This window comes from Naegleria gruberi (genome assembly GCF_000004985.1).
Source record: "Naegleria gruberi genomic scaffold NAEGRscaffold_75, whole genome shotgun sequence".
In the NCBI taxonomy this organism is placed as follows: domain Eukaryota; phylum Heterolobosea; class Eutetramitea; order Acrasida; family Naegleriidae; genus Naegleria; species Naegleria gruberi.
The window spans coordinates 76,198-89,695 of NW_003163252.1; the positions used below are offsets into that span (position 1 = coordinate 76,198).

Consider the following 13,498-nt stretch of genomic DNA (forward strand, 5'->3'; position numbering starts at 1 on the left):
TTTTGAATGAATGATATTAAGGACAATTAAAGTTTTGGTTTACGATTTTCAAAGAGAAAGAAATTTCCAATGTCGACTGTTGGGTCGTTGGTCTAGAGGAATGCAATTTTAGAAAAGGTAAAATGATTCTCCCATGCCGGGAATTGAACCCGGACCTCCTGGGTGAAAGCCAGGTATCCTAGCCATTGGACTACACGGGAATCTTATTCATAATGAAAATATTCCCTTAATGAATTTTAAATAACATGATCCTGTATCTTATTTCCTTTAGCATCAAAAGCTGTTTCTAATTGAAATTCAACTTACAACATCGAGTACACTATTATTTTGGTGTAATGGTAGTATTTTATTTGAGTTTTGAATAAATTTTTTCCAAATACTGTGTTATTTCTCTGAAGGAAGGCCTCTTACTTGGAATGGAATTCCAACATTGCTTCATCAATTCCACATAATCACTACACACGTTACAAACAGTTTCATGATCTAGAGAATTTTTCTTCTCAAATGGTTCAATAAACTCTCTCAACCACACCTCCAATTCTTCATTGTTATTCCAGGGAATTTTAGGACGTTCACCCCTCACCACCATCACTGGAACGGATAATGCAAGTGAATCTTGATGTGGTGATTGAGAAAATTTGTGAATTTTAGGAGAATTGGAAAAAAATGGTTTCTCCTCAAAGAATAGTTCATACATAATGATACTGTAACTGTACACATCGAGTGCATTTCCAATTTCTTGTCCACTTCCAATTAATTCTGGAGCCATATATAGAATGGTACCTAAATTCATTGTCATTGAGAAACTTCCACTATTTGAGGTCAACTTGGACAAACCAAAATCACAAATTTTAGGTTTCAAATTGGCGTCCAGCAAAACATTTCCACATTTAAGATCTCTGTGAATTAAAGATAATGGCTTCAATGAGTGTAAATAGTCCATTCCTTTGGATACTCCCGATAAAATTTCAATCTTTTCCTTTAAATTCAACTTTTTTCGTCCTGATTTAGAGTTGGCAATTGCAGTTTCCAAACTCCCATTTTCCAAATATTCCACAACCATATATCTTGTATTTGAGCTGATAGATATTCCAAATAATCGAACAATAGCTGGATGTCTAAGACTATTCAATAAACTTGCTTCATGCTCAAATTCATCCTCAAGTAATTCATCATCTGTTTTCAAGCTCTTCACAGCAACATTAATACCATTCCATTGAGCTAAGTATACACTACCATGACTTCCTTCACCAATTCTCTTGCTTATTTCAATATCTTCAATTGGAATTAACAAATTATTGGAAGATTTCGTCTGAATATTTGTCAAGAGCGGGGTTGAAATCTCTCCAAATACAAACTTCTTGTCAATAATCTTTTTAGCAATTTGGGATTCACGTTTATCCTTTTTGTGGAGTCTAAATAATCTTTTTCCAATCTGAGTAGTCAAAAAAGCTCCAAATCCCAATAAGATTAACAGCAATATCACTCCAAATATTGTTGAAACAGCAATGGCTGAATAATTCTTGAATTTACAAACTCTACTTGTTGGTAAACCTTCATATCCAAAATCGAATGGGCACTTCTCCACATTAATTCCAATTTCAAAGTTGTAGAGAAATTCTGATAACGAAACTTGAATATTAAAATTGCTTTCTCCTTCACACCATTCAAATGATAAATTCATAATGGTATTGTTGGCTTCCTTCTCGTGCATGATAATAATCGAAGATTTTGAATTAATGGAAGAAACAACAGGTAATGCTTGGAGTGATGTAAGAGTATTGTTGAACTCATCAATTATTTGAATAATTTCTAATGTTATTTGCTGACCTGGATAGAGAGATAGTTTTGGAATTGTATTGCTGGTGGAAGAATAAATGCTTTTAGAATTTGACGTTTTCCACAACACTTGTTGGATGTGACTAGAACCACACTGTCCAGATAATGCACCATCAGATGAAACTACACAACTTTTCAAAAATCGATTATCCTGTGGAAAATATATGAAATTCCCTGAATAAGTAGCATCGTTTCCAATATTACTTGTTTGAAAAACTCTAACTTCCCCATAACAAGCACCTCCCTTAACAGCCAAGTTGTACTCAAAATTAGATCCTGAAAAGTAGAAAAAGCTGTTTGAGGAATAAATGGCACCACCATTTCCACAATCCTTAACACTCAAACATCCTTCAAAGTTTCCAATAGCTTGATTGGAAATGAATTTTGAAAATCTATCTGTAATAAAAGACCTTTCAGAATAAATAGCACCTCCATTAGATGCCTTATTATTGATAAATAGACAATTAGCAGTTGTAAGTTTTGCTTCATTCAAATAGAGCGCACCTCCTTGATTAGACCAATTGTCTCTAAACGTGCATTCAATGATCCTAATACGTTCACTATCAAGTTTCTGTTTTCCATTATTATTAATTGACAGGGCATTTCTATTTCTTTCAAATATACAGCTTTCAATTGATAAATCGTTGACTTGTTGGAATGAGAGAGGTTCAACATTATCTGAAAAGTTCATAGATTCAAATTTGGCTTGAATATTTCCAATAACTTGAATACTTGAATTATTAGAAAGTGAAATTGCACTCACTAATATAGATTCGCTTCCAATCCACACATTATTAGTTTGTTCCATTTTACATTCTTTCATAATTATAGCCCTCACAGACATGATAAATAGTGTGGAACCTTCGAATTGATTTGAAGTAAAAATTATTTGCTCTGATGAGGTGATGGCTATAACGCTTTGTTTGAAAATGCTATCATTCATTCCAAAATCAATAATATTATCATTATACACTTTAGATTTTCCTTGAATATTCGAATTTACAATTAATCCATTCTCAATTCTAATCTTTGCTGTTGAAAGTGAGCAATTCAATAATGTTGAATTGTGAATAAGCGCTGGATATAAATAACTCCAAAGTGAACATTTATACATTGTCGATTTTTGAATAATTAGTAAATCTGCATAATAGTTAAGCTCTACATTTTCCAAAATACAGGAATCGATCATCCAAAGTGGAATTTTAGACGAACTTGCACTATCAATTTTCAAATTAGATAATTTCACATTTGATAATATAAATTGATCACATTGTTTCGATAGATAACTAATACTTTCAAGAACATCCCACTCACTTTGTGTAATATAATAGTAGTCCTTTCGGTTCCCAATAATTAATGAATTAGTTCCATTCTGAATATCTTCCAATAAATAGGACGAAATTGTTAAATTAATTAATTTTCTATTATTATTAATAAATGTTGGCTTTGTCAAATTACTCATCAAATAAATTTTAATATTCAATTCATCATCGGAAGAAGTTAAATTATTTGAAAGATAATTTCGAATTTGTTGTAATGAAGAACATGGACTGGAGGGAGATAGACAAGGAAGATTCGACTCATTGTTATTTGTATTTTCATTATAGAAGAAGGTTAATTGGAGAGAAAGAGTGAAGGGAAGAATGGATAATAGAAAAAGAAAGGCAAGATTTGGATTCATTTTTTTAATATTGAAAAAGATGAAGATCCGATAACAATACAGCCCCATCGACATAAGGTAATCAATTTTCCTTGAATATGGTGAGTGAATTTAAATTCTAGGGTCAATATTCTTGGCTTTGTCATAATGTATGTTGATTCATGGAAGGAATATTTTCATAATGAACAAGATTCCCGTGTAGTCCAATGGCTAGGATACCTGGCTTTCACCCAGGAGGTCCGGGTTCAATTCCCGGCATGGGAGAATCATTTTTACCTTTTCCAACTAATAATTCTTTCTTTTCATAAACTAACTTTAATTGTCCTTATAATATCATTATTGCTTTTTTGATTCAAAAAGATTTTAAAAATTAGTTCTAGGAGAGAACTCTTTGTTCCTGCATACACTCGAACTCTAAAAATTACTACTTTTTCATTGCAATAATAAATTCAAAAAGAAAAATGCTTCCAAAATCCAAGTACAGTCCCAACAATTTTCGAAAATATCAAACCACACCCAAGAAACGTAAAACTTCATCCGATTCCAATCTGGCAAATGAAATTGTCGATTTAACTCTCGATGAAAATCATATCATTTCCATTGATGATGATGAGGAGGAGCAAATTCATCACTCCGAGAGAGTAAAATGTATTTTAATTGATCATCATCATAACGAGTTTAATGATGAAGAAGAATTTGAACTGATGAGTTTATTGATTGGTAAATTGAGAGGAAAGTTTATTCGGTCAGTTTCTCTGGAATTTGATTCGTGCTATCAGTTGAGTGTTAAAGCAATGAAGAAACCATTTGATGTAAAGATTTCGTATAATCACAAATTGGTTGTTGTCTCTGATTATAATGCAAATTCATTGTTTCTTTTTGATTTGATAACAAAGAGATATTTGACGAAACTATATATTAAGAATCCACATTATATTGCCATAGAATCAAATGTGGATTATCGTGAAGGAACTGAAAATGATGCAATTATTGTAACAAGTGCTAGTAACCATGTTTACAAAATTGACATTAAATTGAGTGTGAAAAATGGAAAGAGTTCAGAAATTTGGAAAGTTGGTGGAACGAAACATTTCAATTCCCCATGTGGAGTAGTTGTCTATCATAACAAGGCAATGGATAGAAGAGAATCCCATGAAAATTCATATTTCAGATTAAATCAACAAGAAAGAGATGAAAATCTTGTAATGGTTTGTGATTTTAATAATAATAGAATTCAAGTGTTGGGTTCAAAGTATGGAAATTTGATTTCTTCAATTACATTGATTCCTGGAATTGGATTACAAACTCCGTGGATGATTGATGTGAATTCGTATGGAGATTTGGTTCTTTCTGAATTTTCGAATAGAGTTCAATTGATTAGATATGTTTCGAATGTGTACGATTATATGGATATTGCAGAAAGGGAAGAGATGGATTCAGACGGATGGGTTTCTCTTCATCAATTCTCATCTGAATCAAATTCAAGAAATGTCAAGACCAAATGTTGTGGAATTGTAGTTGACAAGACCACTCAGAATGTAATAATATGTGATAGAGATTCGAATATCATTAGAATATTCAATGTGAATGGAATATTTATCAAGGAAGTGAGAGGAGTCATTAATAATCCGAGAGGAATCTGCATTGATGAAAGAAGTGGAGAATTACTCATTGTGGATTCGGAAAGAAAATGTGTTAAGGTATTTGGACATGTTAATTGATTAAATTTGTGTAATTTTAATTTCAAATATTAAACCATTCAAAATTAAAAACTATCGGAATCTAATTGCAAATAGTAAGGAAAGGAATTATCTTATCGGAATCTGAAGATTCAAATTCAAGTCAACCAAGGAAAGGAATTATCATTAAAGAAGGAAATGATCATAAAAGAAAAATAGACAATTCTCTCAACATTCCTTATGAGGAGATTGAAGTGATTGAGTATTAATTCCATCAAGGATTGACCTTATTATTCTCTAATATATTTTAGAAACAAAACACTCAACAAGAACAAGATGAAACGTTTGCTTACTAGCGTCTTAATAATTGCCTGCCTTTCGGTACTGATGATGGACATGACACTATGCTTCTTCCAACAACCATTCAATAACATGTTCAACAATAATTTCCAATTTCCTGGAGCTGCAACAACTGGTTTTCCAAATATGTGGATGAATAACAATTATGCATGGAACAATCCAGCGGCAACTTATGGAGCAGCAGGTTGGAACAATTACAATCCAGCAACAACCTACGGAACAGGTTTTGGCTACAATACTGGATTTAATGGTGCAGCAGCTTTCCCATACGGAAGCAATAACAACTTTATCAAGAGTGGAGCCATTCCATCGTCAGGTTATGGTGGTCATCAAGTCATCACAACACCAACAAGAGAAGGTTATGATGTAGAGTATCAATTCCCAGGAGGAAGAGCTAAAAAGTACTATTCTTCTCAAAGCTTTGTGCAACAAGTACTTTAATAAAAGTTTTTTATTTTAGTAAGAACGAATATTGGCTTACTTAGTCTTGGTGAAACCAATGAGAGCAGCGTTTTCTCTGAAGCATTGTCTGCAAATGTTAAGACCGTACTTTCTGATCATACCCTTTCTGTTACCGCAAACCTTGCATCTTCTAGCACCCTTTGAGTTATTCTTTGGGTGAGTGAACCAGATATTTTCGTAGCCCACTAGATATTGATGGTAAAGAACAAGTTGTTATGTTGGTTGAATCATGATGGTGAATTGTTTTGTCAGAGGTAAATTACCAAGTTGTTTAAAATGATACGTACTGTTTATGTGGAGTAGTTAAGAATTTTTTTTTCAACAAAATTTTAGAGAGTTAACCAAGATGCCAATATTTTACAACGAAAGTTTTAAGCAGAGAATCACCAGCTGATGAAAAAAATTGTCTTATTGTTGTAGAGCAATCATGAGCCTTATCATCATCAAAAGGATCATTAACTTCTCTCCAATGATGAAGATATTCGTTGGGAGATTTATTATGAAAGCATATTATTAATAATTCTAATTTTCGGAGAATATCATCATTATTTTGAATGGTTATTCTCAAGAATTAGAAATATCTTCATAATGAAGAACGAACAATAATTCCTACTAATTATTATTTAACCTAATTGTGTAGTTTTACATTGACTAAGAACCCTCTACTATTTTACTTCTCTTGTTGACGCGTTAATATAATTTTGTTGGAACAAAGGCTTTGAATATTATAAACTCATCAATTCTATATAGGAACCAACCTTCAGGAACCGTTATCTTATAGTAAAAACATCCAACTACGGATTAGAGCTAAACACTAATGTCCAATTGTCGAGATATAATGATAACCATTGATAGCACGTCGTCTCACTCAAATAAATTACGCAAATAACATCATGAACCTATTTGCCATTCAGCAAGCTATCATCATAACAAGCCTCATCCTATTATTTAATCATGCTTCAGGAAGTAATGTCTGGCATCATTTAGATGAACAATTTCCAACCAATGAATTTCATTTAAGAAGAACAAGACAAAACAATGATAGGAGTATTAGCTCATCCGTTTATTTATCAACTATTAAAAACACGTATCAGAAACAAGATGCTTCCTTCCTGTCCTCTATCAAATTACTGTATGGAACTGGCCATTTGCTATTCTTCACCCTAAAGGAGAAGAACATTACAAGAGCTATTGATCTGAATGATAGGAAAATAGCTGTAATTTCTCATGAGAATTTTGAAATGTATGATGCTGCTCTACAGTATTACTCACAGAGGAATAATGTAACAATTAGTCCTCAATTGGTTCATCAATTGGATTATCTTTCTAATGATTGTGTATGGGGAGATCCCATGAATTATTATGATGTTCTAGTAACAGATTTAGAGAGGTTACAATTTATCATCCTCTACACCTCAACAAGCTTTACAAAAAAAGAAATAGGTCGATGGAGTGATTACCAAATGATTAGAGAGCTAACTGTACCAACTCTAGTCAAATATATTGATAGAGGCATTAGTGACTTTTCTATCACTCTAAAAATGGATTATTTCATTAACAACATGTTAACAAACACAAAGAAAAGTGATTATTTTGATAGTAATGTCTATCAGCTACAGTACCTGTATGGAAATGGAGGATTTCTTTCTAAGAATGATCAAGATTTTTTAAATTTCTACTTTCAAACTGGTCCTTTAAGATACTATCAAAAGAATGAAACTTTTCAATTCAGTGCGAAATTTAATGGAACTTTGATTCCCCTCAATAATGTTTTCTGTTTTCTTCCAGAAGCGTCTTTTCATTCTGTTTGTGGTGATATTTCCTATTATAATTACCTTTTAGGTACCGAGGCAATTAATTATGTTGTGATTGTTGTTGGAGCTTTATATTATTTGAGCTTACTTACAGTTTGTAAAACCAATACTATCAAGAGAAGATTATTGACGCCTTACTTGATTCCAGTTCTTGTCATGTTCAATGCAGGTTTCTACTCTAGATATACTGACCGTGTATGCCATTCAATGAGAATGGTATTCTTACTAGCAAGCATAGCATTGTTAGTGGGTGTGTATGGCGTTACACTAATGAGATTCTACTATTTAAGAAATTTGTATTGCATATTGAAAAACATTCCTGAGAGATTTATCAAGTTGAATCGATTTTTATCATCAACTGGATTTGGAATTGTATCTTCACTTGTTTGTGGATGTGTCTTTGCAACAATTTCTATTATTTATGTTACTACTTACCATTTTACAAGAGAACAACTATTTTCGTATGGATCAGAGGTTGTTTTTACAAGCACATTTATGGTCTTGTCATGTGCTTCTTGCCTCTGTGGAATAATAGTTTTTGGTATAGATATTATTGTAAATTGGAGAAAGATCAAAGCAAAAGGCATAATACACTTTCTAACATTCGAGGATCCTTATCATGTTCGATTGGATATATTGACTTATGTTTGTGTTATTTTATGCATTTTGGCAATACTCTTTTTTAATGCTTTCTATAGAACTACGGAGTCATACATGATTCAGACACTTTTTAGATCAATAACCTTTATGTCAGTTTATTTCCTGTGTGGCTGGACAGCAATTATTATGGAGTGGATTAATTTCTTTAGAAGAAGGAAGAGAGGCCGCTCAACCAATAATTCCAGTGTTTCTCCAGATAAGAGGAGTGAATCAGGCGATGAATCTATCGAAGAGCTTGTAAAGATTGATGCCTTCTTTGAAATGTTTAAATCATTTAGTGAAAAGGAGTTTTCACTCGAGAATTCCCTACTCTTTGAAAGATTTAAACAATTGGAAAGCTCTTCTATTGGTGGAGAAGCCATCCCACCTAGAGAGATTGAAGATCTTTATGATTCATTCTTTAGGCCCTACGCTATTTATGAAGTTAACTTTTCATATAAAACAAGGAGGGATATTGAAGCCATTTTTCAGTCCAAGAAGGGCATTTCAATCAATGATTTGAAAGCCATTATTGAATTTGATCTATTGATGAATATGAAAGATACATTTGAAAGATTGAGAATGACTGGCGAGTTTAAAAGATGGCATATTTCCAAATCAATTCAATCCATGCAAAGCATTTAATAATTTAACATTTCTTTGTAATTTACACTATTTTACAATTTCTTTTTTCTGAAAATTGAAATAAATATGATAATGACACACTTGAACAAACCAATCAACATGAAACCATGTGAAATTGCAAAGTACAACATTCTAATCATTTTCATTGACATGTCACCAGTTCCATCATTCTTTCCTCCATAACTTGAAGTGCCTCCCCAAGTATACAGCTCAAATTCATGAATATTAGCTTTTGGATTTCTCTTAATAAAAGACAAGAATGATCCTGCCTTATAACAAAAAGCAGCCAATGCAAGAACAGCTCCAATTTCATAAATAATAAATCCAACATGAAACATTCCACTGCTCACCTTCTCACCAGTCATGACATAACTCAAAAAGAGCAAGACAACAAGTGTGAGAGGAACAAAAACACCCAATGAGAAGAAATGGCCATGAATTAATGATCCCTGTTGATAGGCATAATCTCCAACCTTACTAAATGGAACACTATTCTTTGTCAATTCTCTAAAAACAAATCCCGATGAAATGGCACACAAAATCATGATACCAATAAACACAATCATATGTTTTCCAATCCTTAAATAATAAGCAGGTATTTGAGTGTGTAATTGTACCATATCCTTCTTATTGGAATCCGAACAAGATTGATTCTTAAAAGAAGAACAAGAACGTTGATTACTACTAGTAGTTGCTCCTTCCTTTAACAGCGAATTTTCTTCATCAGATTCCTCATCCAACAATATACTACTACTCTGCTCTGTTGCAGAAGTGTTATTAATACGATTATTCTTTTCTTCTCTTATCATCATTAATTCTTCTCCTTCATCATGATCATCTTCAATAGGATTATTATTTGGGAAGGATTTCAAATTTTTAGAGAGTGGATCATCGAGAGTAACGGGAGAACATTGTTTCGACATTTTTTTTTGTGGATCTTCTACTGAAAACGGAGTTTTTTTTATGGATTTCGCAGACTATTGTACAAATAAGGTAAAATTTAAAGTCAATATCATTTTGTTGTGAACAGTTGAGGGTTTACAAAAAACTAAAAAGTTGTAAACTTTTCAGTTGAAGGTAATGAGGTGGATTACGGTTCTTGACTTTTGTGCTACATGACTGTTTAAGAACCTGAAAGTGCCTTTAAAACCTGTCATTAATCCATTTACAAACAAAATGTCAGTTTTTGATGGCACTGACATTTATTATTATATGTCTGTTACTGTTCAATTATAATCCAACCGCTGCCCAGTCAAATGCCAACTTTACTGGAACATCACAGTTTATTCAAACCATTGATTCTGCCATGAACGAGTTAGCTCAAGACACAAGCTTCTCTTCCTATGTCAGTAACAATCATCCATTCAGTGTTCCAACATGTTTAGGTAAAGTCAACTATCCATCTAATCCATTCCCATCCACAATGACAGAAATTATCTATTGTACTCATATTCTTCCAGTAGATGAGGATATTTGGTCTCGTCTCTATAAGAAAGTAGGCGATGGATTGACAGCAAAGATCAATGCAAAGTATAAATTGAATTTAAAGGCTAAATACATTGGAATTTATACTTCCTAACAATCTTATCTTTCAATTTTGGATCAAAATAAATGGTTTTAACCAACTCCTCAATGAAATTATTTGAAATATTCACATCAACAAACGAACACTGTTGGATCATTTGAATACACTCCACAGAATGGAGATTAATGGTAAATGTTTTCAATTTTGGATACAAGTCGTGTATGGAATAAAGTATTTTCAACGAGTTCCTTAATAAATCTTCTGAAATCGAGAAATCTTTAACTTCTTGTAACGACACAACTAACCCACGTAATCAAGGTAGGAGAAAATTTCATGAAGAATTTCTTCAAGGTAGATTTGCAAGCATTTAATATGGCATATTAATTTTGGCGGTAAAGTTTTTCATTGATTAAGGGAGACAAATTTGTGGAAATTAAAGAAGAATTTATTGAATAGAATGCATATTTATTGTAATATTAATATAAAATAAATAACAATCATGCCAATTGTCATTGCCATATTTGTAAATCCATTGTAAATACTCAATGCTGATCCAAGAACCATTGAATTGACTCCTCTCTTTGAGCTAAAAGTTGAAGGTTGAGGTAAAACTCTATCTCCACATCTCTCACCTCCAAATCCACTCTTACATGAACAAGTATTGATGGAAGTGCAATTTCCATTTCCGGAACATGCTAATGGATCATTGTAAAGAGTTCCAAAACAGAGTGGAAGACAAAAAGTGTTGGTTTCATCGGTGAGAGAGTTGGCTGGACAAGCTTGTTTGGAAATCTTGAGAATACGATTGGAGAAACCACCTGAAACTAACAAATCTCCTTTTGGAGTAAATGAAAGACCTGTAGCACTCATAAAAATGGTTGTTGCATCAGAATATGATTCAGGAATGCTACTGTTTTTGCTTCCAAAGATTGTTACCAGAATTCCCTTTGAAGTAATCTTTCGAATATTGTTTCCATCTGAGAAGAAAACTTCTCCCTCTTTTGAAACAGCAACCGATGAAGGATATCCAATTCCAGTACTTGTAGCAATTCCAAAATCTTCACCAACAGTGCTGTCTCCATTACCTGCCACTGTTGTAATATTACCATTCTTAGAGAGCTTTCTAATGAGATAATTATCATAATCAGCAATATACAAATCACCATTTGGAGCCAGTGCGATATCTTGTGGACCACTGAACTTTGTCTTTGTTGCCAATCCATCACCATTGAACCCACCATCTTCCAACACTCCAGCAATGATACTCATCACTCCATTTGTAGAAATCTTTCGAATAACATGACTCGATCTATCAGCCACCAACAACTCACCACTCTCTGTCAAAATTACAGCTTGAGGAGAACCCAAACCACTCACAACTGTATCAACAGTTCCATTCGATGCAAAAATCCTTCTAATTGCTCCATTAAACAAATCTGCAATGAAAATATCACCATTTTTGGAACATGCAATTCTGGTTGGTTCGTTGAACTTGGCCAACTTGGCATCTGATCCATCACCACTATAGCCATGGTCACCTGTGCCGGCGTATTGTGAGATAATACCATTTGGGGAGATTTTTCTGATTTTGTGATAGGCACTTTCGGCTATGAAAGTTTCGTCTAGAATGTTTGTGCAGGCATGTTTAGGATAGTAGACAAAGGCTTGTTGGCTGTTGTAGCCATCTCCTGTAAACTTTTTAACATCTCCAGTAAAGTCTGGTTTGAGGGTGAGAGTGATACTATTTCCTTTAGTGTCAACCTTTCGAATATACAAGTTTCCATTATCTGCAATAAACATTTCGCCCAAGCTTGATAGAGCAACACTGGTTGGAGCAGAAAGAAGGGCTGAAGTTGCAGGAACGTTTTCATCTTCTCTGCTATAACCACTACTATTTGGGACTCCAGCAACTGTTGAAATAATTCCACTTTTCGAAACCTTTCGAATAAGGGAATTCAAAGTATCAGCAATATAGACCTCACCAGTGGATTCATAAAAGAAAACACCATAAGGTGTGTTCAGTAGAGCTTGCTTTGCTTGAGAACCATCTCCTCCATAACCATTTATGGTTCCATTTCCAGCAAAAGTGGAAATTATTCCATTTGCATCAATCTTTCGAATAACGTGATTCTTTGAATCGGCAATATACAATTCACCAGTTGAACTAATTGACAAACCAATTGGACTATTCAATTGTGCTGTTTTGGCATTTCCGCCATCACCAGAAAATCCTTCTTCACCATTTCCAGCTATTGTTGAAATATTACCATTTAGAGAAATCTTTCTAATCACATGATTTGATTTATCAGCAATATAAACTTCACCATTCGATGCTACTGCAACACCAGTTGGAGTATTCAATCTTGCACGAGTTGCCAAACCATTGTCTCCACTGTAACCCAAGTCACCCTTCATTCCTGCCACAATTGTTTGAATTCCCTTCGAATTTAATCTAACAATGACACCTCCTACTGGATCACTAATGAGCAAATCATTGGAATTTGGATAGAGAGCAACACCTCCTGGTTGAAACTCCAAATCCTTCGTTAAAGTTGTAATTCCACTCACAGTATCCAACATTCTAATCTTGGTCATGCTATCCTCAGTCATGTAGAGAATATTACTCGAGGCAGAGATGGCAAACATGTTGGGACGAGAGAATACGAAAGAGGATGGTATATTACTTCCCTCCTTCTCACCAGCAACCACAACTGAAACATTGTACTTGATAGCTGTCAGTTGTGCATTCACTACTGCACAAAGGAGAAACAAGAGAATCGCAATATGACAGCAGACTTTGTGAATCTGATTGGTTTGCATGTTTTTTTTTGAAATGTGTCTTTCCATTTTCTCTACCGGATTAGTATATCCGATG

The 13,498-nt window shown here is 33.5% G+C and overlaps 6 protein-coding genes and 2 non-coding genes across 8 annotated transcripts; 4 read left to right on the forward strand and 4 right to left on the reverse strand.

The window, feature by feature from the left end:
• Positions 1-128: 128 nt before the first annotated feature.
• Positions 129-200, reverse strand: NAEGRDRAFT_t747. Its single transcript has one exon. It is a non-coding gene; the product is annotated as a tRNA-Glu (tRNA).
• Positions 201-346: 146 nt separating this feature from the next.
• NAEGRDRAFT_53768 (uncharacterized protein) lies at positions 347-2,683 on the reverse strand (the record flags this gene model as incomplete). The annotated part of the gene is made up of 1 exon (XM_002670067.1): positions 347-2,683. The coding sequence occupies one exon, from the start codon at positions 2,681-2,683 to the stop codon at positions 347-349; it is 2,337 nt and encodes a 778-aa protein (XP_002670113.1).
• Positions 2,684-3,691: 1,008 nt separating this feature from the next.
• NAEGRDRAFT_t742 lies at positions 3,692-3,763 on the forward strand. The gene has a single exon. It is a non-coding gene; the product is annotated as a tRNA-Glu (tRNA).
• A 197-nt stretch (positions 3,764-3,960) lies between these two features.
• Positions 3,961-5,908, forward strand: NAEGRDRAFT_53769 (uncharacterized protein; the record flags this gene model as incomplete). The annotated part of the gene is made up of 2 exons (XM_002670020.1): positions 3,961-5,199; positions 5,702-5,908. The coding sequence occupies 2 exons, from the start codon at positions 3,961-3,963 to the stop codon at positions 5,906-5,908; spliced, it is 1,446 nt and encodes a 481-aa protein (XP_002670066.1).
• A 985-nt stretch (positions 5,909-6,893) lies between these two features.
• Positions 6,894-9,124, forward strand: NAEGRDRAFT_81945 (uncharacterized protein; the record flags this gene model as incomplete). The annotated part of the gene is made up of 1 exon (XM_002670021.1): positions 6,894-9,124. The coding sequence occupies one exon, from the start codon at positions 6,894-6,896 to the stop codon at positions 9,096-9,098; it is 2,205 nt and encodes a 734-aa protein (XP_002670067.1). The 3' UTR covers positions 9,099-9,124.
• Positions 9,125-9,130: 6 nt separating this feature from the next.
• Positions 9,131-10,021, reverse strand: NAEGRDRAFT_74928 (uncharacterized protein; the record flags this gene model as incomplete). The annotated part of the gene is made up of 1 exon (XM_002670068.1): positions 9,131-10,021. One exon carries the CDS (start codon positions 10,019-10,021, stop codon positions 9,131-9,133), a length of 891 nt encoding a protein of 296 aa, XP_002670114.1.
• Positions 10,022-10,287: 266 nt separating this feature from the next.
• On the forward strand, positions 10,288-10,677 carry NAEGRDRAFT_74929 (uncharacterized protein; the record flags this gene model as incomplete). The annotated part of the gene is made up of 1 exon (XM_002670022.1): positions 10,288-10,677. One exon carries the CDS (start codon positions 10,288-10,290, stop codon positions 10,675-10,677), a length of 390 nt encoding a protein of 129 aa, XP_002670068.1.
• A 411-nt stretch (positions 10,678-11,088) lies between these two features.
• Positions 11,089-13,443, reverse strand: NAEGRDRAFT_74930 (uncharacterized protein; the record flags this gene model as incomplete). Its single annotated transcript, XM_002670069.1, has 1 exon — positions 11,089-13,443. One exon carries the CDS (start codon positions 13,441-13,443, stop codon positions 11,089-11,091), a length of 2,355 nt encoding a protein of 784 aa, XP_002670115.1.
• Between the last annotated feature and the right edge of the window lie 55 nt (positions 13,444-13,498).